Below are 24,210 nucleotides of genomic sequence, written 5' to 3'. Positions count from 1 at the left end.
CTTACATAATAGAAATTGATATAAGTAGCTATTGCAACAGAATCTGAAATATTTTTTCTAATTAAATTTATTTCTATCTCTTACTGTACTATGTTGAATATTTCTGCTTTGAAGTCAAGTCATGTGCCCAGGTCACACAGCTTGTAAACGGCAGAACAACTTTCAGCCTAATATAGAGTCAGACACTTCAGAAGTTCTTTGCAGTAAGTTATTCAATGTTTCAGATTCTTCTCTTAAAATGCAAAGACAGAATTTTATTATGAAAGACGTGATTTCCAGTTATCATTCATGTTTGAGGTAATGCACGGCCCGTCCACAAAGGAATAATCTTACACTGAGATGAGATGCCAATGAAAACCCTCTTGGGGGAAGGATGCACTCAACCTCAGCCAGTCATTGACACAGTCCTTAGATGCACAGCACCACAGCTGCACTTTTCCTTTGCAGGTTTCCTCATTTTGGGCACTCTCCCCCAATGTGATCCTTGACCATCTGGGCTCCTCTCACCGCCTGTCATTCTCAACCACATTTTTTTTCTGTTTCACAGCCACATGAAATACATATTAATGAGACAGAGTCTCATGGTCATGCCCATCTATTAAAGGCTGCTAACTATGGACAAGGGCAGGCCTTCTCAATTTTTTTAAAACTGTCCTTCTTATTGAAGCAACCTCTACCTCTTCTGCCCCTTCCTAAGTCTTCCATGTTGAGAATCATCACTAAAAACGTTTTGCAAACCGGTGTTCTACAAGCTGTATAAAGTCTGTAGTATCAATTTCTCTCCAATAAAATAGGATTGCTAAAAATTACACACTGAAAGCCACTAATGAAAACATGCACTTTGTAGGTAGCACAGGCCCTACCACTCCCTACTGTCCAGCTGTTTCCCACATCCACATGACCTTAATGGACTGAGAAGACTTCTGACCTTATATAGGCTGTACTGTAATCTTCCCCTCTGGGGATGTGCATCTACTGTCAACACTATAACACCACAAAGCATGCTCCAGAGATCCTGTGATCTGTATGTCCAGCTGTAACCTCTATCCTTAAATTCATCTGCTTACTCTTAGCTCTAAATGTTAGCATTTGCTTTCAACTCATACTCTTCCTTGCCTCCAATCTACCCTAGGTCAACCCATTCTATTGAAATCATCTTAAATTATTTTTTCAAGTACCATTTAAAAGCTTGTCAATCCCACTACAAAACTATTATTGTACATGGCCTGCCCTGTATCTCTAATGTTAATGTCAGTCTCACACTTGAGCAGATGTGGTTGCTTCCCAACTCCTCTCCTCTTCTTCCTACCCTTTTCCGTGCCATTCATATTCAAGATTATCATCAGAATTATATTCCTTGCACCCACATTTGGGAAATCATAATCCAGGTTGAAAGTCTTCTCAATATGACTGTAAACTAACACTCTAGTCTCATCTCTCCTCCTACTCCTCCATCTCATACCTGTGTTTCACACATCCTCAGCACCTCAGAAACACCTGTAGTTGTTTTTTTTGTTTTGTTTTTTAAATATGTTTTATTGATTTCAGAGAGAGGAAGGGAGAGGGGAAGAGAGATGGAAACATCAACGATGAGAGAGTCATTGATTGGCTGCTCCTGCAGAACCCCCACTGGGAATCGAGCCTGCAACCTGGACATGTGCTCTGACTGGGAATCGAACCTTGATCTCTTGGAGCGATAGGTCAGGGATGCTCAACCACTGAGCCATGCCAGCAGGACACTCCTGTAGTTTTTTCACAGACTTTGTCTATTGACAGAGTGGCCTTCATCCATCTATCTGGTCAACCCCCCCTTCTTTTCCTAGTTCTTCTGACTGACCTTGCTCAGCTTGCTAGAGAAATCTCACCCACCACAGTTTTTGTTTGCATTTATGCCATAGCAGGAATCATATTGCTTTACCACCCATCACCTCCACTCCAGATCTGAAAACACTGAAGGCAGGAACCACATTTTATCTACTCTACCTCATCAGCTAAATCTCCATTTGAGTTAACACTAATAAAAGCAAATAAGAACACCAATAGACATTTCTGTTCAATAATTAAAAGGCTTTCTCAAGATGCCTTGGGAGATTAAGAAGTGGTTTCAGAGAATGGGAGATGATTTGAATAAAGAGCTAAATGCATCTAACTGGGCAGGTTAATTCACCATAGAAGGCTCATTGCTTATGGACAGTGGGAGGTTTCCTACACACACTAAATCTATGAAAGCAAACCACATATAAATGGCATTAATCTATGTGACTTCAAAAGGTCGGACCTTCCTACATTAGTGTAGTGTGACTATATGTCAATGTAATATAGACGCTTTATATATTTAGCTCAGATTCTCTAGGTTATTGATTAGACGAGAATTCAAACCAGTTAATAAACTCAATTCAGCAAGAATCTCCGTGAACCCAGAACAGAGCCAGGTAGCACTACTAAGAGAGTGGGTATGTTTACCAGTGCTTGGGGGGTGACAATTCCTGTGCTCTTTGTATATAGTCTCCCATATCTGACCTTCTTCCATACTTTAGAGGTAGATTTTAGAGAGTCCTAAAGGTAGGAACATAAGTCTGTCCTTAGGGAGCTTCATTTTATCTGCAAGGACAGAATTAGCAACATCTGGAAAATTCTATAAAGCAAGATAATTAAATGTCAAGATATATCAGAGACAGAATTTATTACAGAATTAAATTGGTCCAATTATCTGTGGCTGGGATGAGGAGGTGAGATTTTCAAATACCAAGCAGAAGAACTATAGTTGTTCAGCTTTCCTAATAAATTCTGGAGACCTGACCAAAACAAAACAAAGAAGAAACAAAAAACCAGATTTTTGATGCAGCACCTGACTATAGTGCTTGAAGTCCAAGCCTTGGAATCACCCCTTGGCAAGGTGAGAAGCCAGGTTAAAGTCAACTGTCCCTGTGGACTGCAATTAAATGAATGTCTCCAGAGTTGTTCTGGCACATTAGTTTGGTGTTAATAGGTGTCCCAAATAAGTGGGTAAAACCATGAAAAACAAGATTTATTGTGATTGAGCAAAACAGTGCATCGTGAATCTCAAAGAACAGAGCAGAGTCTGTGCATTTCACAAATACATTTAAACATTCTGACCCCCATAGAGCATCTTAAGTAATACCGTGTCAAACTGTCTTCATATATTAATACCTTGGTGAAAACAATATGACTGGCATGCCACTTAGTGAGATGCAGGAATAAAATGCCCATGAACTCCCAGAAGGAACTGAAGACCCGCAAGACCAACCCTCTATCTGAAGAGGGAACTGCCGATAAAGGAAGGGGTGAGCGAATGAGAATGGGAAGGCAGGGCGGGTCCAAGGCAGGGATCTCAGTCAGTGGAAGGAGAGAGGACCAAAAGGTGTTTCTGCTTGTGATGTGGTGCAGTTTCTCCAGGACAGGAAACAGCAAAAGAGCCACTGAGGGTGAAATGTGTGCAGCCTTTCAGGGGGGCAATCTGGTATTTTGTATTGAAAGTCCCCATCCTTTGAACATCAACTCCACTTCTAGAATTAACATTTAAGGACACAGCTGCCCAAATTGTGCAAAGGCATATGTCCCGGTCCATTCAAGCTGCTGTGACACCCTACCTTAGACTGGGGGCTTAAATAATAAGCATTTATTTCTCACAGTTCTGAAGGCTGAAGTCTGAAATCAAAGCACCTGCAGGGCTGGTGTCGGGTGAGGACCTGTTTCCTAGCTCATCGAAAGCCTTCTTTCTCACATGGTAGAAGGAGCTAGAGAGCTCTCTGGGGTCTGTTTTATAAGGACACTAAAACCATTCTTGAGGGCTCCATGCTCATGACCTAATAACATCCCATAGGCGCCACCTCCAAATACCATCATATCATATGGGGGGAGTAGGTTTCAACATGCGAGCTTGGGGGTGGGCATAAATATTCAGTCTACAGCAGCATATGTGTCAGGATGCTCATCATGGCCATTTTACTATAGCTAGAAAGACACAAACAATCTAATTGGTTAACAAGATGGGATGAATAAAGTAAATAAAATTGAACAGTTTATGGCCATTGAAGGTGATCCTATCAACTTGTATTTTTGATATGGAAGAATTCAACAGAGAAAAAAAATAGTTAAAAGTAATATGTATAATGTTATCAGATTTTTAGAAAATATGAGTATATGTGAAATAAATAAATTCTAAAATACTTTTTCTCTGTATGGTTGAATTTTAGGTGATTAATCTGCATTTAAATTTTTTCCTGTTTTTTTTTTCTTCTTTCATTTTTAATTTTTCTATAATAAAATGGGAAAACTTAAATGTCCATGAGAAAAATATACAAACTGGCAGTGATAAGAAAACTGAGGAGTAACGTAAGCCAGAAGATGCCTACAGCTTGCACACACAGGGCTCTACACTTCCTGCTGTGTGCCCACAGAAACAACAGTTCATTCTCTCCTTCTGAAATTATGACTCCCACCCTCCTCCCCTTCCTCTAAATGTTTGCTTTTAAGGAAAATCCATGGTTCACTTCCACTGAAAAATAAAGATAGCAGCATAGAGCTCAAGGTCTATGCTGGTGCAAGCGATGATCGAGCATCAAAATCAGCACTTGAATTTCTCTTGCCTTAAATACTTGGCAAGACTAGTAATGGAAAGCCCAGCTCCAGAATGCACACTCATTTCAGACTTTCTTCACTAGCACCTCTTAGTTCACAAATTATTCTGACTAAAATGAGCCAATTGGAGGTGGCCTTCAGTTGAGATAAAATGGGAAAGGTAAGACATATCCAAAAAAAGTGTATGTGACCACACCCCCCTGCCCTCACCCCAATATGACGTACCAAGAAAAAGCAGGAGAGTTTATTATGCAGCGGTTACTTTATAAGTTTTAGACATGGAGGAATTAATCACCCTTCTCCCCCAAGCTAAAAGTCTGCCCTCTCCAGCTGCACCAAGCTTGCTCTTCTAACTCCTCTTAAGTTCCAGATCATGTTTTGGCAATCAGATTCACGCTTCATGTACCCGAGTTCCTTCCTATTTGCCGAATCCACATTTTCAAGATTCCTAGCCTTTCTTACCCCAGTCCCCAATCACATGTTGGCCTGATGGCTTGGGGTTTACTATGGCGGTTCAGAAAGACCGGCTCAAGCTCCTTCCCCAATCAAACATGAAAAATGGAAAGGGTAGTTTCCAAGCTTATAAAGCATCTCTCATCAGCATCTAACACTGAAGAGGAGACATTTTTGGACAGAAACCTGTGGTTAGTTCAAAAGAAGAGACTGATCACGTATACACAGGAGTCACATTATAACCTGAATTAGATATTCTCACAAGACAGGTAAAAAATTATGAAAGGTCAAACATGACAAAAAAGAGAACTTTAGGTGAGTCTTTTTTTCTCTTTTCTTTTCTTTTCTTTTCTTTTCTTTTTTTTTTCTTTTCTTTCTGCTTTGGTGTGTTGAGCCCTACAAAGCATGAAATTAAAACTTGTGAGAAACAGCCATATCAGCTTGCTGTGGTGACTCAAAAGTTGTCCTTTCTCGACTCAACTTTGCTGAAACACTTGATTCATGTTGTTCTTATTTAACCTAATTTGCATTGATTTAATCAGTGCTGGTATGCTTTAAATACATAATAAATTGGGATTCTGCAACTTAGATGACTTAGAATAGCTAAATTTCAATAAAGCTCATTTCAATCTGTTAATGTATACAGTTCTGCCAAGGGGTTTAAAACTGTAGAAAAGATGCAAACTTGCCACATTCGAGGTGGGAAAGGTTTAGAGACACCATCCAGATGAAAGGATCCGCAGGATAATAATGTGAAAAGCAATATATATATCTTAATTAGAGCCTAAACACATCCTCTATGTTTTGAGTAGCATACTTAGAAGAAGGAAACTCACATATAAATGCAGTGAATTTAATTTTATTCTCTCTTTCTTGCCAACACTCAACTCTTTTCTGCCTCTCTGTACCAGATCTGCAAATCAAGTGACATCCAAGTGGGGCCTCTTCTTGCCCATTTGGCAGGCTCCATCACCACTTTGCCAAGCCTCCTGCACTGGGAGGATATTCTTCCTAGCAGCCATGGGGATTGGGTGGCTTGCACTCACATCACTTGCTGAATGGTTGGCCAGTGTCTACCCTCGCCTGCCCTCCTCTCCAGCCCTTTAGAGTTTATGGCTCAATCAGTCGGCCTGCTGTCAGGAATAATTGTCTTGGCAAGAGGTGAAAACACTTGATGGTGGAATCGTTTTTCTGTTAAAGTGTTCCGCAGCAACACGGAGGTGCCAGGATAAAACCTGCAAGTGCCCAGTCCAGAGTTAGGTAGGATGCAAGAATGATGGAGATGGCGGCCATCAAAAAGGGCAAAGAAAGAAGACCACTTTGGTGTGGGGCAGCCAAAAACCCGTCTGTGCCAGCAACAAGATGTGCAACCTTGGCTAATTGCCCGATGATTCTCTGCCTCAGTTTCATCAAGTGCAAATTTAAGGTTTTGATTTTCTAATGTCTCTTCTAGCTATGAAGACACCATGGGACTTCTAGGACATTTCAGGTTTGTCTTCCTTTCAATGAAATGATGCATCTCAGAGATGAATGACCAGAGCCGAATGGAATGATTCATGCCTCTATTCATAGGACTTTTCCTGAAAAGTACCACCAATCACTTGACCGTGATTCCACTGGTTAGTATCTTCAGCTTGGATGCTAAAGACCAACCCAGTTACTTGCCCAAAGTTGATCCAACCTGGGACCTTTGGCAATCCAGTTCATTCTTATTAAAGTGAACACCACTACAGAAAATGCCCACTTGTTTTCAGTTCCAGAGAGGCACAAATGATGGCCATCCGAAGAGAGGAGCTGGAGATTCGCCTTTGAGTCTCCCTGTCACCTACTTGGGGGTCACTGTCAAGAAGGTAGACTTGCCCACACTCACTTCCAGGAGGGCTTTTCTGCCATCTTTGAGGGTTGTCTGTCTGTTTGTTTGTAGCAGATGGCCAACAGGTCCCTCACAATAGCCATGCAGACCCTATGCCAGCTAGTTGGGCAAGATTGAGTTCATTGCAAGGAGCCATCTATTCATGACTGTGAATGGAAATAATCAGGCAAAGACTTCTCTTCATACTCAGGAGACACAGTTTAGTAAGACTCTCAAAGTTTCATTAGGGATGGTGCCCCTTCTCTGCCCATTCTCCAGGAATGGGATGCCCTGCAGGGCGCTGTGATCGCCACGAGCGGCCTCCGGTCGCCATACAGCAGCATCCTTCCTCCATCCACCTCAGACCCCGCAGATATCCACGGAGGCAGGGAAGCCCCCGCGGGATCTCAGGCAAGACTCCCTGGAAACAGACCTACATTTCTGCCACTCTAGGTCCCCTACCACCGGGACCTGGATGGCTTCCCAAATCCGTGGAAAGCATCTCCCCTTCCACCACCTAAAAGGGCTGGCTGCCTGCAGAACTCTAGAGCTCACAAGGCGGGGGGGGGGAATCTTAGCCAAGCCCCCCCCCCCAGTCATTGCTTTCCTCTGTCTGCTCTCAAGTTGCTTTTCTACACCAAAGAACCAAATGTTGATTTCCCTACAGATCCCTACGCATCCCTTAGCGTAGACAGCTTTCAAGTGGGAGGGGGAACATCCCCAAAAGGGAAGGGGGGTAGAGAACAGACCAGTTCGGTTTCCCACTTGGAAATGCCTTGCTGTTGAGGACGCTACCCCCATACCTCCATCCACTCCTCCCCCTCCTTTTTGGAAATACGGGCCAAAAAAAAAAAAAAAAAAAAAGGAAAAACGGTGAAAGTGTTCTCCATTTCATCCAAGAACATCTATTACTTTAGCGGTTCGGTAACATGTTGGTTTTACGCCCGCCCCTTTTCAATCTGCCCATGTCTGAGGTGCTCCGGGAGACGCACCATCGCGAGCAGCTGACGACACTCAGTGAGCAGTAGGTGCCGGTGCAGGCTCCGGCGCGCACTGCCCGGCGCACGGAGGGAGGGAGGGAGGGAGCCTGGGCGCCGCGCCCCGCGCCCCGCGCCCCGCGCCCGCGCCTCCCCGCCGCCCGCGCCTCCCCGCCGCCCGCAAAGCATGAGCGAGCGCGCTCTCCGCAGCCGCCCCGGGCGCGAATGGCTGGCTGTCTCCGCGGACTCAAAGGTGGCGCCGGTCAGTGGTCCTTTCCGATGACGGACCTTAACCAGACTGTCAAATCCTGGGGAGTCGCGAGCCCCGAGTTTGGAGTGGTTTTTGTGTGTGTGTGTTGGTTTTTTTTTTTTCCCCACCACGTCACAGTCCGAACTGCAGAGGGAAAGGACAGCGGCAGGAAGGCGAAGCCCGGCTCCGGCACGTAGTTGGGAAACTTGCGGGTCCTAGAAGTCGCCTCCCCGCCTCGCCAGCCGCCCTTGCAGCCCCGCGCCGAGCAGCAAAGTGAGACATTGTGCGCCTGCCAGATCCGCCGGCCGCGGAGCGGGGCTGCCTCGGAAGCACAGAGGGGTCTTCTCTCGCCCTGCATATAATTAGCCTGCACACAAAGGGAGCAGCTGAATGGAGGTTGTCACTCTCTGGAAAAGGGTGGGTAAGACACTTTTTAATTAAATTCTTTCCCGAAGATTTTTTTTTCCCCCCCTCTTTTCTTTGCTGCAGCATCTAACATGGACCAAATCACCATCTCTTTGATCTTTCCGTGGCTGTGAACTTTCCATGCCGCCCAGCTTTCTGCATGCTTAGAGGTGAACGTGTGGCTTTGGGGAGGGGGGGGTCCTTCTTTATTTCAATATATTTATTCGATTTTTGCCCTTTCTTCCCCCCCTCCCCTGCTCCCTCTCTCCCTCGGAATAAAATATGATGTAGATTTCTGACCGAGCGCTTCCAATGGACATTCTCCAGCCTCTCTGGAAAGATCCTCGCTAATGGATTTCCTGCTGCTCGGCCTCTGTCTACACTGGCTGCTGAGGAGGCCCTCGGGGGTGGTCTTGTGCCTGCTGGGGGCCTGCTTTCAGATGCTGCCCGCCGCCCCCAGCGGGTGCCCGCAGCTGTGCCGGTGCGAGGGGCGGCTGCTGTACTGCGAGGCGCTCAACCTCACCGAGGCGCCCCACAACCTGTCCGGCCTGCTGGGCTTGTCCCTGCGCTACAACAGCCTCTCGGAGCTGCGCGCCGGCCAGTTCACGGGGTTAATGCAGCTCACGTGGCTCTATCTGGATCACAATCACATCTGCTCGGTGCAGGGGGACGCCTTTCAGAAACTGCGCCGAGTTAAGGAACTCACGCTGAGTTCCAACCAGATCACCCAGCTGGCCAACACCACCTTCCGGCCCATGCCCAACCTGCGCAGCGTGGACCTGTCCTACAACAAGCTGCAGGCGCTGGCGCCCGACCTGTTCCACGGGCTGCGGAAGCTCACCACGCTGCACATGCGGGCCAACGCCATCCAGTTCGTGCCCGTGCGCATCTTCCAGGACTGCCGCAGCCTCAAGTTTCTTGACATCGGATACAATCAGCTCAAGAGCCTGGCGCGCAACTCGTTCGCCGGCTTGTTCAAGCTCACGGAGCTGCACCTGGAGCACAACGACTTGGTCAAGGTGAACTTCGCCCACTTCCCGCGCCTCATCTCCCTGCACTCGCTCTGCCTGAGGAGGAATAAAGTGGCCATCGTGGTCAGCTCGCTGGACTGGGTTTGGAACCTGGAGAAAATGGACCTGTCCGGGAACGAGATCGAGTACATGGAGCCCCATGTGTTCGAGACCGTGCCGCACCTGCAGTCCCTGCAGCTGGACTCCAACCGCCTCACCTACATCGAGCCCCGCATCCTCAACTCCTGGAAGTCACTGACCAGCATCACCCTGGCCGGGAACCTATGGGACTGCGGACGCAACGTGTGCGCCCTGGCCTCGTGGCTCAGCAGCTTCCAGGGACGCTACGACGGGAACTTGCAGTGCGCCAGCCCCGAGTACGCGCAGGGCGAGGACGTCCTGGACGCCGTGTACGCCTTCCACCTCTGCGAGGAGGGGGCCGAGCCCACCAGCGACCACCTGCTCTCGGCCATCACCAACCACAGCGACCTGGGCGCCCCCGCCGGCTCCGCCACCACGCTCGCCGACGGCAGGGAGGGGCCGCTCGACGGCACCGCGGAGCCAGCCACGGTGGCTCTCCCCGGCGGCGAGCACGCCGAGAACGCCGTGCAGATCCACAAGGTGGTCACGGGCACCATGGCCCTGATTTTTTCCTTCCTCATCGTGGTCCTGGTGCTCTACGTCTCCTGGAAGTGTTTCCCGGCTAGCCTCCGGCAGCTCAGACAGTGCTTCGTCACGCAGCGCAGGAAGCAGAAGCAGAAACAGAGCATGCAGCAGATGGCTGCCCTGTCTGCCCAGGAATACTACGTCGATTACAAACCCAACCACATCGAGGGAGCGCTGGTGATCATCAACGAGTACGGCGCGTGCACCTGCCACCAGCAGCCGGCCAGGGAATGCGAGGTGTGACCGCGCCCGCGGCCCTCCCCCGGTGCGCTACCAAATACGCGGGGCAGCCGCTGCGCGCCGGCTGGGCCCCCTCGGCTCGCGCTGACACGCTCCCGGACTGAGGCCGTCCGGGGATCGCTCCCAGAGACTGGACATTTTAGCTTTATTGTGTCTTAAAAACAAAAACGAAATAAAACACAACAACAACAACAACAAACACCCACCCCACAACCTTCAGGACAGTCTGTCTTAAATTTCATATGAGAAAACTCCTTCCTCCCTTTGAAGATCTGTCCATATTCAGGAATCTGAGAGTGTAAAAAGGTACCAATCATTGATTTTTTTTTTTTTTTTGTAAACTAAAATGTTTAAAAATAAAATAGCATTTACAGTTTTTACAGACTGGAGTAACCTACATGAATTGTTACCTGGGTTAAAAGAGAAGCAACAGTTAAAATTTCCTTCCCTCTGTGTGCGGGGAGGGAAGCGGGCGGAGTGGGGAGGGGCAGAGGGAGTGGGTGGCTAGTGGCCGGAGGGAAGTTCCATAAATTCAAGGAGCAAAGCAGTCAGACTCCATTTGAAATATTAAGAAAGACAAACAGAGCTTATTGGGTTGATTTTTCTCCACATGACTAAAGACTAAAAATAAATAAATAAATAAGCAAGACCCTTTCATATTATATTTAGGGGGTGCAATCCAACCCACTTTAAAGCAAGAGAAAGGTGAACTGAGGACTCAGCCTCACCGCTCAGCCTTTAAGGCAGAGATCACTGGAAATAGCTTTTAAAAGGCAGTGCCAGACAGTTTATTCTATTAACAAGAAACATTTTTTTTTTTTTTTGCACTTAATATAACCATCTTTCAAATCAGTTCGACATCTCACCCCCCAAATGCCACTGGTTCATAATTCTCCTATGCCTTTGAGTCACCAGACCTTGTAGCATTTGCTCCCTTTGCCCTACTCTTCTCTGAAAGAGAGCCCCTCGGCTCCTGATCTCTGTGGTCTGACTGAAGGAAATAAGACAGAATTCAAATGTTTGGGGATGAAAGCTGCGCTTTCTGGAGCACAGCTAAGATTGCAGCCAGCTCAGGCTCTCATCAGTGACAGCACCCTCCTAGTTACAGCGGGGACCAGTCAGAAAAAAAATCCTGCCTCAGGATGAATGCCTACTGGGTAACGCTGGTAGCAGGAGGCTTCAGGGGCAGACCCATGCAGAAGTGATACGTGCTGGGTGGGGGCTGGGGGTGGTGGTGGAAGATCGTCTTTTGATCCTGTGTTTGAAAAACCTTACGGAGATGGGGTTAATTTGTTAATCCAGGACAAGAGCTGCCTCCTCTCAGATTGCCTTTTTGTGTAATGCTTGCTTCCCCTGTGTTGCTGTACTTTTTTCTGTGTTGGGACCAATGACCGCCCCTTCCCACCCCTCATAGGTTTCCGGGTCCACGGTTGAGATTTAGGTTGTTTATTGAAGAGTAGTACCACTTGGTGGGTGGGGGGAAGGAGGGGGTGGAGGAAGAGGAGGAGCCTGTGTGTTGGATGGGAGGGGTCTTTCACTGCTAACAATTTAAGCCAATGTATGATTGAAATAAACTGTCGTGGATGGCAGATGGTGAACACGGAACCAATGTTGTCCATGTCCAGATGTCTTTCCCAGGCTCAGCTGGCTCACCCCTCTGAGTGATCCTAGACTGGCATTTTTCTGATTTCTTTCCCCTTTTTAAGAGAGAAGTCCAAATAGCAGGAGGAGGGCTGGAAAAAACCTACACCACCACTTCCCCAGATGCAGATGCCTCCAGCCACCTACCTAAAGAGGCACAATCAGCTGTTTGAAATGCAGAGTTGGCATCACCAGGAGATTTACTTAAACTGTGGATTGGCAGTAGATTTCCCTTCTACCTAAGGAGAAACCCATATGCCTAACAATACTGTTTCTAAGAGCCCCTTTCAAGAGAAATATTTAGCAAATATCTCTTAACTTGTTAAGCCTTGAGAGACAGCCAACCCTCACCCCATACACACACCAGCTTAGGAAACTTCATCTTGCTTTGCTTATAATTAAAACATGACTTTATGACACAGGCCATGAACCTAACACCCATTTAGACTGCTAATGTTCTAGAAGAGAGGTGCTTTGTCTGAGAACGTTGAGGAGGGGGCTCCAGATTTGGTCTAAGCGCAATCATTTGGGGCTGCTGTTTTAAAGAGCATGTCACTGGGAGGGCAGGGACAGCAGGGACAAGGACCTTTTGGGGATGTGTCTCACATCTAAAATGAAACCCCACTATAGAGGCCTCTCCAGAAGATGGCATTTGGAGAAAAAAAAAAAATCCCCAAATTGTGGCAATTGAAAGAAATCTGGCTCCCATTGATTTAACTTCCTCATAGGAAAGCTACTGGGATCCAGTGCCAAGAGCTGCTCTGCCTTGGTGCATGCGGGGCTGTGCTGGAGTGCTTCCAGGGAAAGCCCCTAGAAGCAGAGCCCTTCTGGCAAATGTCAGAACCACCGGTCCCCCTACTCACTAGAAACAGGGATATTGTAAACTGCAGAATTTTATCTTCTATCCCCAAGACTTTTTTTTCTTTCTTCTTTTTTCAATGTGGCCATGAGAAAAGAGTGAGAGACTACTCATGCTTTGTTTTCCACTGCTCTTACCGCCCCCTCCCCATATGACCAGGTTACCACATAAGTATAAATCTTAAAGCCATGTAAATCTAATGAATGACCACTAGAAAGAGGAATCTGCAACCTAAGACCTGGAGAAGGGGTGATGGCCACAGAAAGCTGTGCTCTTACTCTGCCTGCGTGCCCCTGTACGTCTCTGTGTTGTGTGTCTTTGCAGGCGAGCCAATCTGTTTCCTACACAAACAGAGGTACTTAGCTCCCATTATTTCATGCCCCCGTGCCTCTTGATTCAGAAAATGGCAAGAATAAGGGAAATCGGTGATTTTAACTAAGGTTTGGTGACACTTGAAATCTTTTCATTCTTAAATTAATTAATCTTTAAGCTTCAAGAAACTTGCTCTGACCCCTCGAAGCAAACTACTGAGCATTTAAAAGACAATCTAATTTTTAAAGGTGTAGCGCCCCTTTTCTGGTCCTTCCCACAGAGGGTGCTAATCTCATTATCTGTGCCACCTGAAAAGAATTGAAGGCCACAGTTCACAGATCTCCTGGGGAATCATGATGAATTAACCCTCCATCTGCAGTACCTTCCCAGCTTATTTAAATTCAGCCATAGCATAGAGATTTTTTGAATAACTATATAGAAAAAAAGACTTTTCAAATGACAAATGAAACTCTCACCCCAGTCTTAGCCCTGGTACTGTTTTAGATTGTGTCAGAGGGAGCAGGTTAAATGAGACCCATCCTGTGGCCTCACTCAGAGAAAAGACCCCCTGACACTCAGACTTCAGCTGTGATCCTTTTGACACCATCAGTCTCACACCCATACCAGGCCGAGGACTGGAAAGCTGCCACCGCAAAGAAAAGGTTATTCCAGGAAAAGGAAACTTTTTTAAATCCATTTTTTTATATTCTTCCAAGCACCTCCAAGTGTGAGGGACTTACCTTTCCTCCCGGCATTTAGGAAGGCAGACATTTGGTAAGACTTAGCATCAACAACACATTAATGTGTAAGTGTAAGTGATTAGAGGGGCAAACACCACTTGTTATTCCTCTCAAGTTTCCTGAGCAACTGCACACAGATGACTGGAGGGCTTCTGGGCCGCCTGTGTTTCTGGGTTCTATTAATCAATTGTCAGCAAGTTTCGTGCCCATTCTATCTGCCTCGTAGAAGAGGGCACTGGTGGATCACCTATCTTGGTAAAACGAAAGGCATCAGATACCCCTCTCCCCGAGGACGTTACTGAAAGACCAGACTTTCTACCTGTTTTGGACAATGACTCGGGGTAGTCAAAATAAGCACCACTTGTCTCCTCTAGATAGACGGTTATGCTGGTGGACTTGGGTTTGCCATTGATGAAAATGTCAAATAACATGAATATGACTATTAAACAGGCTCCTGAAATATATTTTGACAGAAGTTTAGGGATACACACACACACACCCATAACATAGATGTAACGACACACATGTAGATAAATATTGCTATATATCCACATCCATGTATATATATTCACATACATAATCGCACACAAATGATCACATTAAATAACTACCCTCCGCTTTGTTCTTCCGTGATCAAACTTTTACTCAGGAAAGGACCTGATAAATTCAGTCACAGTTAAGGTATAAAGGACTGAGTGGGCTGATGGTTTTTCAGGCATTTGTTCATGACTTGGTAGGAGCTTTGCAGGCTGGGAGATCTGGGCTCCTCATGCCCCCGGAGAGCATACCCCTGCTCCCTGGTGATAGGAGCCAGCAGATGGCAATGCATTCTTTTGAGAGTATGCTTCTAACTAATGAGTTCCTCCTCAGGGTTAGGTTACCTTTTTTTTTTTTTCCCATTAAAAAATGCTCTACTCTGACTTTTTTCCAAGGACCCAGGAGGGAAAATTCTTACTCCTGACTGGCACCATCTCCTAGCCTTCCTCAACTGAACACAATTTCTGAAGGTCTTTGGTTTTCTGCTCAAAGCCAGGGGCCTGGCTATTACATCCTTAAGGTTTAGTGGGAGATGTAAATGAGATGGAGGAAATGAAGGCGCTGAGTGGTTACTTGGTATGGGAGCCTTGATGCAGATTTCGATATGTGAGAGAGGTCCTAGGAACCTTCTCTTCACATGAGGAACTGAGGCTTAGAGAGGTTAAGTACCTTGTGCAAAGTCACCCAGCGAGGAATTGGGAGTCTTAGTATTCAGTTTGGTGCCCTTTTCACTATACCTTGCTTCTTCTTTCCTTGAATGGCTGCGCCCTTTTCTCTTTCACCAACAAAGAGCCTTAGACTAGCCTGGCCAGAGGGAACATGCTCACCACAGTCTTGTTGGATGGCATGGGTGTAGTGTTCGAATCCTGAAATTCTCATGACCTTGTTTGCTTTGGCTTATGGTAATTGGGTAATGGGGGAACCTGGCAAGAGAGGAGACCTCTCACAGGCTTCCAGAAGCAGAAATGTCCATGTAATTACCTGTCTCAACCTCTAACCAGAGGATTTTTGACTCAGAGAGTTCAGCTGTGTATTATTGTTGGGGATTTATTCACATTTTTTTCTTGGCCATTAAATGGGCTATGTCTCTGTGACAAAGTGGTTTTCAACCAGGGGCAAATTTGCCACCCAACTAACAATGGGTAATATCTGGAAACATTTTTTTATTTTCATGCATGGGGCTGGGTGGGTGATGCTACTGACCTCTAGTGGGTGGAGTTCAGGGATCCCTCTAAACATCCTACAATGCAAAGGAAAGCCCACAAATATAATTAGTATTGGGCCCTAAATGTCAGGGGGGCCGAGGTTGAGGAACTCTACTTCCTGGTCTAATGAGGCTGTCTGACATGCTGTGCTCCAGCTTTGCCGGAAGTGGCCTTTCTGACTGGTGAGGTTTTGTTCACTTAGATCCATTCTCTTTTCATCTTCTTATCCCTTGACAGAGAATTGGGAGTCTAAGCGAAAAACCCTCAGGTTGGTTGCTAATGAGCACAAGGACCTACAGGTAGCACATGCTTCTAAAGAGCATATGACAAAACTTAAATTAACTGGGAACAAACTTGTCAGAACCCTTCATTGACCCAATTTTTTTAAAAGCAATATCTCATTTAGGCACAGGGAAAAAATCAGGATAACGGTGGATATTTAGTTAGCAAGAAGGAAAATGAGACCCTTGATATTTCTTTCAGGAGGTGGGCCAGTCCACCTTCCTGTGTTTTCTCCTTCTCTGGCCAAGCCTGGGCTTCCATTGAAGAAATCAATGTGGTTAGTCTAGTGAGTATGGTGGACACATTAACCAGGGCACAATCTCAGACTTAGAAACAGAATAGTCTAGAGATGCAGGTATTACAGACTGAAATGTATTTGGGGGCCAGACAAGAGATACAGACGAGTGAAGTTCATGAGCATATGACATGATGAGGGAAGTGGAGAGGTCACTTAAAAAAAAGGTAACTCGCACTCAAATGGTCCTGGTTGATCGCAACGCTCTGAAGGACAGGTCAAGTCTGTGTTCTTGGAACTCAGGGTCCAGAATTGAGAAGATGTGCCCTCTAAACTTGATGTCATTACTCACTTGCCTTGGGTTCATCTGGTAAGATCTTACTGAATGGGCTTTCATCCAGGTTCCCTAGGAACCCTCCCAGTTCTGGGCTTTTAATGCTACTCCCACCCCCACCTCCAAGAATAAAACATGAAACAAACGTGGTTGTCAAGCTAGTGTCACTTAACTAGAAAATTAAAATTCCCCTGCACTCCCATTCCCCAGAAATTCTACTTCATCAGCCTTGCCTGCTGCATATGAGTGAGAAAAGGTAGATTAAAAAAAATCAGAGAGAGACAGGGCCTCAGAGAGGAGGTGGGCACGCTGGAAAACAGACGAGAGAGCGTAGGCATGTGTGGGTGGGAAAATAGGGTTTTGAAAATGTTCAGGAAGAGACTAAAGGAAATCCTAGAGAGGATACACTCACTCACACTCACCCACACGTGAGAGTGCAGACACGGGGATGTGCTATGAAGCAGACCCAATTTAAATAAAAACAAAACTGATGAATGCCACTGGGGTAGGGGCGGGGGGCAGAGAAGCACAGAAAAACACTTGTACAGGACTCCTAAAATAACTTACTGCCTTGTGAATAAGCGGTTACAATTAATATTACGAGTTCAGAGCCCTTTTGTAAAATGAGAAGAGGGGGGAGGAGAGAAAAGAGGGAGATATTGGGGAAAATAAAAGGCAAGGTGAGAGGTAAGGGGTAAGAGGAAGAAAGAGGGAAAAAAAACAGAGGAAGAACAAAAGAGGGATTTTCAAGACTTGTGCTTCATTTGCTCAAATAATCATCCTAAGTAGCTGTAATACACCAACTCCACTCCTCCACTCTTTTTAGTCATTTCTTCCTTTATTCTGATCTACCAGGTTGGCTATTTGCTTCTTCTCAATGTAATGGTGGAAAGTCATTTCCCCCCTACGTTATGAGAAAAAATAATTCATTGTCCAGCTGCACCCTTCTTTCTCTCGCTTAGCTAGGAGGACACTACTCAGTCCTGGCTGCACGTTGGAACCCCGGGGGAGCTTTAATAAATACTTATGTCTGGGTCCCTCCCCAAGAGGTTCTGATTAAACTGACCTGGAGCGTGGCTTTGGTGAGGGCATTTTTAAAAGCTTCCAGGTGATTCCAAAGTTTAGGCAAGATTGAGAAGCAGTGGGGCTCCAAGAATCTCTGTGTGCACAGCTCAGCAGTCTACTGCTAGATCCACCCGTTTGGCTGCAGCTTTTTAAAAATACATGGCGGGCTGGGGCCTGGGCTGGGCAGGGTGAGTCTTGAGTGAGGAACCATGGACTCCCCCTGGTGGGGCTGATACTGTGAGAAACGTGGGCAAGTAGAGCTGTGCTTGAAATTTGTTTCTGAGCACTCCATCGTTTACAAAGGCCTGTTTACAACTCATTGTTTTACTTATTTTAATTCTCCCAACAGTCTCACAGGGCAGACACAGGCTTGTCCCATTTTCTTTAAGACGAGAAGCCTCACATCAGAATAGGTTACGCAGCCTGCCCAAGGTCAACACCATTGCCAGGCCTGGACTCAGAACTGCCTTGTCTAATTCATGTCCTCCTTCCGCCGCTTCCCTTGCCTCCTCTGATTTGTGTGTCAATGTGAGACAGGACTGGCCCTGCTCAAAACACACAAGTCAGGAAGTCTTCCAGGAGGAGTCCTGTCTCCGACGGACGGGACAACGTTTGGCATCACAGTCACAACGCTGCCCCTTTGTGCCCCACCCGCACCGGATGCCTTACATTCTTTTCTTTGCCACAGTAGCCCCATGAGACCTCAGAGTCACCACCCCCCCAAATAAAAGGAAGCTTTTTCCAAATACCCCAGCACCTAAATGTCCCCTTTCTGCTCAGCCCCCTGGCATGAACGACTTTGGCCAGCAATCCTTGAAAGAATGTGAAAAATGAATCTGAAAATTGATGGATGGATGGTCTTAATAATTCTACCCATAGGTTTGTGCAGCTTACAAAAGGATCTTTGCAGGAAATGACCTAAGGAAATTGCATCAATGCTAGAATTTCAGGTAGCGGAATAGCTGGGCGATGAACATTTGGACAGGAGATCCATCCCTTGCACCCCTCAAATGCAACAATGCAGACCTTTGTTCATGTATAAGACCAGATCTGTCAACAGTTTATGGGGCCCATGATAAAGCCAGGATAAAGACTGAATCTTCTAGTGTACTGTATTTCCTTAAACAAGTGTCCTCTTTAAAAATCGTGTGTTATTAGGTGTTCACCATCAGTATTTCTCTTTAATTAAGAGTTCTCAGTATTGCAAACTATGTGTGGCAGGGACCTCTATCTCAGAGATCCTGAAGGTTCTCCGGAGGGAGAAGGTGGCAAGTGAGAGCTGGTCTGCCACAGAAAGCTCTGGAAAAGCCAAGTTATACACAATTAATAGAACAATGCAGCAATCTGTCTTCAGCTGGCCAAGGCAATCCTGTCATGTGTCCCTCAGCTGCAGAACAACCAAGCACTCTGTGATTTGGTCTCACTGTCTCGGCCCCACAGTGATTGCATTTGCGGTGAAATCTGTATTTCCCTGCAATTGAGTCTCCCTCTCTTGTCTGTTTTATTTTAAAAATAATGAACCTTCTTGGAATTCAGCCCCATTCCTTTGCCTACTGTCTAGATCATTTTTATCTGAGTTTCTCATATTGATCCTTTCTTGTACACTATTTCAAAAATCATAATAATACAAAAAAAACAACACACTATAGGGAAGCAGAGGAGAAGCCACATTGTAACTAAAATGCAACTAAAGGTAACAATCACTCAGATTTTTTAGTTCTAACTATATTATTGGTAAACTCATTCAAAGTAAAATATGCACTGAGTGAAAAAAGGGGAAACAGGACCTGAAGGTGAGGCATCAGCCAAGGTCTGTGCTAAGAGTCTAGGTCCACCAGACTGACCGTGGGCCTGCACGGAAGAGGCCTTCCCTTCATCCGACCCATTTATGAAAGGCAATCCCCCAAGGGTATTGTTTATTATATATTGTACTTAGCAGGTGCCTGGCAACCTGCTAAATCCTTAACATGTTCTCAGTTAAACCCTGCAACAATCCTTCAACCCTCCCTGTCTGGAGAAATATTAACATCTTTATTTTACAGATAGGTAAGTTGAGATTTAGAGAGGTTCAAGGACTTGCCCAAAGTTACTTTCCAGTCACCCTAGTAGGGGGTGTCTGCTTTGAAAATGGAGATACAATGCTTGGGTTCAAATTCTGAGGGAATTTGGCAAGTTACTTAGCCTTAACTTAAACTGATCCTCAGTTCGTCTATACAATGGCTATATTATTGTTATGAGAATTAAGTAAGTTAATATTAAAAATTAAATGAGTTATTCTTTGTAAAGTGCTTTGAACAGTGCCTGGCGCATGTAGGTGCTAGATAAGTGTTTTTGTTTTGTTTTTTAAATAAAAGATAAAATAAAACACAAACAAAAACAAGGTCACACAGCCAGGGAGGGTCTGAGCAAAATAGAGCTGCTGGACTCCAAAGCCATGTTGCCTTTTTTTTCCTTCTGTGATGAGACAACATCCAACACTCTGAGTTCCTGAAAAGCACTGGGTCTGCAAGGAGGTGGCGCAGGCACACGTGGCTTCCTTCCCGGCGCTGCAACGGGCTCAGGCCTGGCCTCTCGACACTCATGCTTCACTTTGTTCTGGTTCTTAATTGGTTTGGCGTTACCACGGAGGTCGGGCAGCCCTGGTGAATGAACCCACCGCTGGAACCCGCGTGTGCCTGGCACACACGTTCCTGCACCCATGCAGGCTTGGCACCCGCTTCCAGTTTCCACAGGAACCCACGGCTGCTGGCCAGCTCCGGGACGCGGCGCTCACGTGGGGCTTTGGCGAGATGGCGAAACTCATTTCCCCGTCTGAGCTATTTGCTATCTGTAGTCAATCCCTGAAGGTGCAAAGCTGCTACACAGCGTGTGATTGTTATCCAGCTCCCAAACTCTTATTTAATATCGACAATATGAAATCATACTGGCCCCCGGGACACTAAGCACGCATCTTCAGCTGTAACAGATTTGCCCGTGTTTATCTAAAGATGGTTTTTCTCTGTGCACTAACAGCTCGGGTTTGGAGCTGCACACGCAAAGGGACAGAAGAGCACATCTGAGCTGGACTGTCTCGGGACAGGGGCTCAGGCATCCAGAGGCAGAATCCAAGTTCCAGCTTGGCCACTGATCTGCTGCTGGCACTTGGACGAGTCGCTTCCACCAGTCCAGGCCTCTCCTCTCTCATCTGCGTTGCTGGCTTTCCTTCCAGCTACTCCATTTGGTAGGCAGGGTGTGGAGTCAAGAAGGGGAAGGAAAGTGGGAGTAATTTCCAGTACATTCTCTTTTCTGTTACTTATCAACAGGTAACATTATGGGTTCATTAAACTTCCACCCTCCCTAGAGACCTACCCAAACCACATTTGGTCAGAAGGAACACACTGGTTTATACCTAGAAAATTAGACATTAAAGGTCAGTCGTTTCCAAGCTATTTCCTGTTCCTTGGGATTCACTCACAGGATGATTTGCCCTAGCTTTGGACAGATAGAACGGGGATACTTTGGCCAAAGTGAAACCCCAACTCCTGAATCATGCTACTGGGGAAAGCTGTAGCCGTTAGGAAATTGAGGATACCCTTCTGTTCAGTGTTTTGTGTCTTTGCTGACTTGTTCTATGTTGGTTTACTGTCTTTCTCTCTTCCCTTCTTATCTCCCTCCCTCCCTTGCTGTTTCCCTTCCTCCCCGCCTTCCTTTCTTTTTTTCCTCCTACTCTCCCTTCTTCTAAATAGTTTCACTGAATTCATAGCTATGAGGTACACTTTGTATTTTCAATGGGAGCAATACTGAACCGAAAGGATGGAAAAAAATCTTTACTTGTATGGATAAAGCACAGATAAAAAGATAGACACTGTAACTAGTATTAACATTTCAGAGTGAGGGGGCAATTGGGGAAAAAAGCCTCAAAATATCTCTTTGGTGTGGAGATAAAATAATGTCTGAGAAACATGGAGAGAGACAATGATGAACATGGGGCAGAGACAATAGCGAGAAGTTAAAGCACCATGGCAGGTCACCAGTTTTAAGACTTGGAGAAGGTCAGAGGGGATCTGGTTCTTCGATATTGCAAAACTGAAAGTCAGAGATTATCTGCAAAGCCAGGTTTCATTCGGGGAGCTTGGTTTTTATCAGCCCCTCCTGCCCTCAACACCTCCCAGGGCTGGCTTTGTCTGGAGGCTTCATAATGTATTAGAAAAAAATCTTCTAGGCATGGAATTAATTAGGCAGAGCCCTGGTCCTGGCTCTGCCATTTACTGGCTTCGATAAAACACCACCTTTCTGGACCTCAATTCCCTTGTCTATAAAATTCAGAAGTAATCTTTTTTCAGCCTGTTTCAGGAGGATCTGGTAAGGATCAAACGAGATAATGGAAGTGACAACTTCCAAAGCTGTGAGGTATGCAAAGATTTAAGCAGTGGACGGAGGTGGGTGGGGACATGTGGGTTGCCTGCCACCCACACAGTGCGACTTCAGAGGACCACATGCTTCAAGCTCTCCTGCACGGGAGCTGAAATTCCTGCTGTCAGTCACTGCTCTGAACTAAGTCCCTCAGGACGCCTGTGCTGGGAGCCTATGTAGCAGGAAGGGAACTAGACCGCTTGCTTCTGAAGGAAGGGCCTCCCTTGCACTTGACTGTCCCTCATCACGTAGCACAGAATCTGACCCAAGCGTGTCGGGTCGAGTGGCCGTTAGGCAGGTAATTACTGCAGCTCCATGAACTTGGGCACCTGCCTCTGTCATGGACATATCAGTGGCTGCCTCGCAGGTTCCTGGAAGATCATGTGTGTTGAGTCGGCCGCAGTGAGAGCAGACAGTAAGTTCGCAAGTAATGTCAGCTCCCACCCGATGGGACACATTGTGTTTATAAGCACTGACAAGAGAAATAAAAGGCCTTAGAAACAACTACTTTCTAGAAATGGGTTCTGAGATGTGGCTATAAGGGGTTAATTTAAAAAGAACATTTAATTAGTAATAAAAATTTATCTCATAGAAGGGAAAGCTGGGGTATGGATGAGCAGCTACAGGAAGTGGGAAGAAAGAGAGACGGCCCCTTCTCTGAAAGTCAAAGTCAGATAGAACACTTCGTTAAGAAGCAGGTTACAAAGATCCCCTCACAGCGATGCCTCAGGTGGTTGACTTTTTTAAAGTGTTTTTTCAATATAATGTTTCTTCCCAGTTCTGTCAACAGATTCAGTCTGCAGGCCTCTCCCCAGCAGCACATACCTGGTAGATGCCCTGAGAGCCTAAATTGAGACTTCTGGAAGCAGGTAGGGGGAAAGTCAATCTTGGTTCAATTATAATCCCTTATTACAGCATATCACCGCCATCGCGAGTGCACGGGTTGATTTTCTGAGCCCTCACACACAGGCTCCTGCAGTGGTCCCCTATCTGCCAGCCGATGAGACTCAAGAGTTCTCGGACCCCACAGCCCAGCAGCCCTGAACTGCAGCAAAATCCAGGAACACACTCAGCAGCCAGCAGTCTGCTGGGCTCCACCGGTCTACCCGGGGCTACCAACCCCCAGAGAGGAAAGATGAAAGCAGATGGGAAAGAGGGAAAGGGTCTGCTTGTGTTTTTATTTTTTACCAGGCTCAGCTTTTCGGGAAAAAGAAAAGCAGAATCGTGCTCAGAGCTGGTGCCCTGCCAAGCGTCCTCCGTCCCTGGCTGGTCCAAGCACTCCACCGTCTGTGCAGACTGTATAACAGCAATTTCTGGAAACACAGGGAAAAGTCTGGGCCAGTCCAGAGGCAGTAGATTCCTGGCATCTGCCTGGTGGGGTTTTATTTTTCACCTTAATTCTTTTAAAAACTGCCAGCGCTTTGAAGCACATCTGTTACCAACAGCTTCTGTCGGTAAAATGAGACTGAAAGCATCCTCCCTAGAGAAATCCCAGCATCTCAGCAGTCCAGGGCTTCCGCTGACAGTTTGGCTCACAGAGTAAGGCTGTGGCAAATATTACAGAATATTAATAAAAAGGAGATAAAACACCAACAGTTCTCTCTTTCCAAATTTTGCTTTGCTCACTACTCAAGTTTATCTTGACAGGAAATTTACTTCTCTGATCCACATCATTTCCCAAAGCAATTTTCCAACAGCAAACATAAATTTGTGGTGATTGCTAAGAGGTTTTCAATCCCTGTGCTAAGGAGGCCATGGGGTTTCAGCTCCTCGTCTCACCTCCAGGTAAACACCCATCACTCGAGACACAACCACTGTGTGACCCTGGGCAGCAATGAAGGGGGCAAGCCTGGGAATGAGCTTGTAGGTTTCCTACATGAAGGCACTTGGTGGGGAGATGGTTTGAATATCAAGACTGAATATTCGCTTCAGATGGTTAATGAAGTCATTAAATAAGAAAATAATTGCCTAAGCCCACACAGCTGTGTTCCCAGATGGGCTGAGGCACTAAGTAAACGCAAGGCCTTTCCATTGCACTGAACTCTGACCTGGTGAACACAGATCGCATTTATCCCAGATCAGATGTGTGAGTTGAGCACACATCCTGAAACACACTGTGTGTCCTCTTTCTGTTGTGTTTGCTTTGGCCCTTG

General features: G+C 46.2%; 2 protein-coding genes across 4 annotated transcripts in view; one reads left to right on the top strand and one right to left on the bottom strand.

Annotated features, from left to right (window-relative positions):
- The window catches only part of CTNNA2 (catenin alpha 2), a 976,906-nt gene that overhangs the window by 310,488 nt on the left and 642,208 nt on the right, over positions 1-24,210 (bottom strand). The window lies entirely within an intron of this gene.
- Positions 8,046-10,501, top strand: LRRTM1 (leucine rich repeat transmembrane neuronal 1). 3 transcript variants are annotated; one of them, XM_016202534.2, is made up of 2 exons: positions 8,046-8,551; positions 8,831-10,501. In XM_016202534.2, the coding sequence occupies exon 2, from the start codon at positions 8,890-8,892 to the stop codon at positions 10,456-10,458; it is 1,569 nt and encodes a 522-aa protein (XP_016058020.1). In that variant the 5' UTR covers positions 8,046-8,551; positions 8,831-8,889; the 3' UTR covers positions 10,459-10,501. The 3 variants fall into 3 exon arrangements, with proteins under 3 accessions (XP_016058020.1, XP_016058021.1, XP_016058019.1); XM_016202535.2 differs by having other exon boundaries at positions 8,046-8,555; XM_016202533.2 differs by having other exon boundaries at positions 8,046-8,709.

This window comes from Miniopterus natalensis, chromosome 13 (genome assembly GCF_054644295.1).
Source record: "Miniopterus natalensis isolate mMinNat1 chromosome 13, mMinNat1.hap1, whole genome shotgun sequence".
NCBI lineage: Eukaryota > Metazoa > Chordata > Mammalia > Chiroptera > Miniopteridae > Miniopterus > Miniopterus natalensis.
The sequence above is the reverse complement of the archived record's forward strand: the minus strand, read 5'-3'. Positions and strand labels throughout refer to the sequence as shown.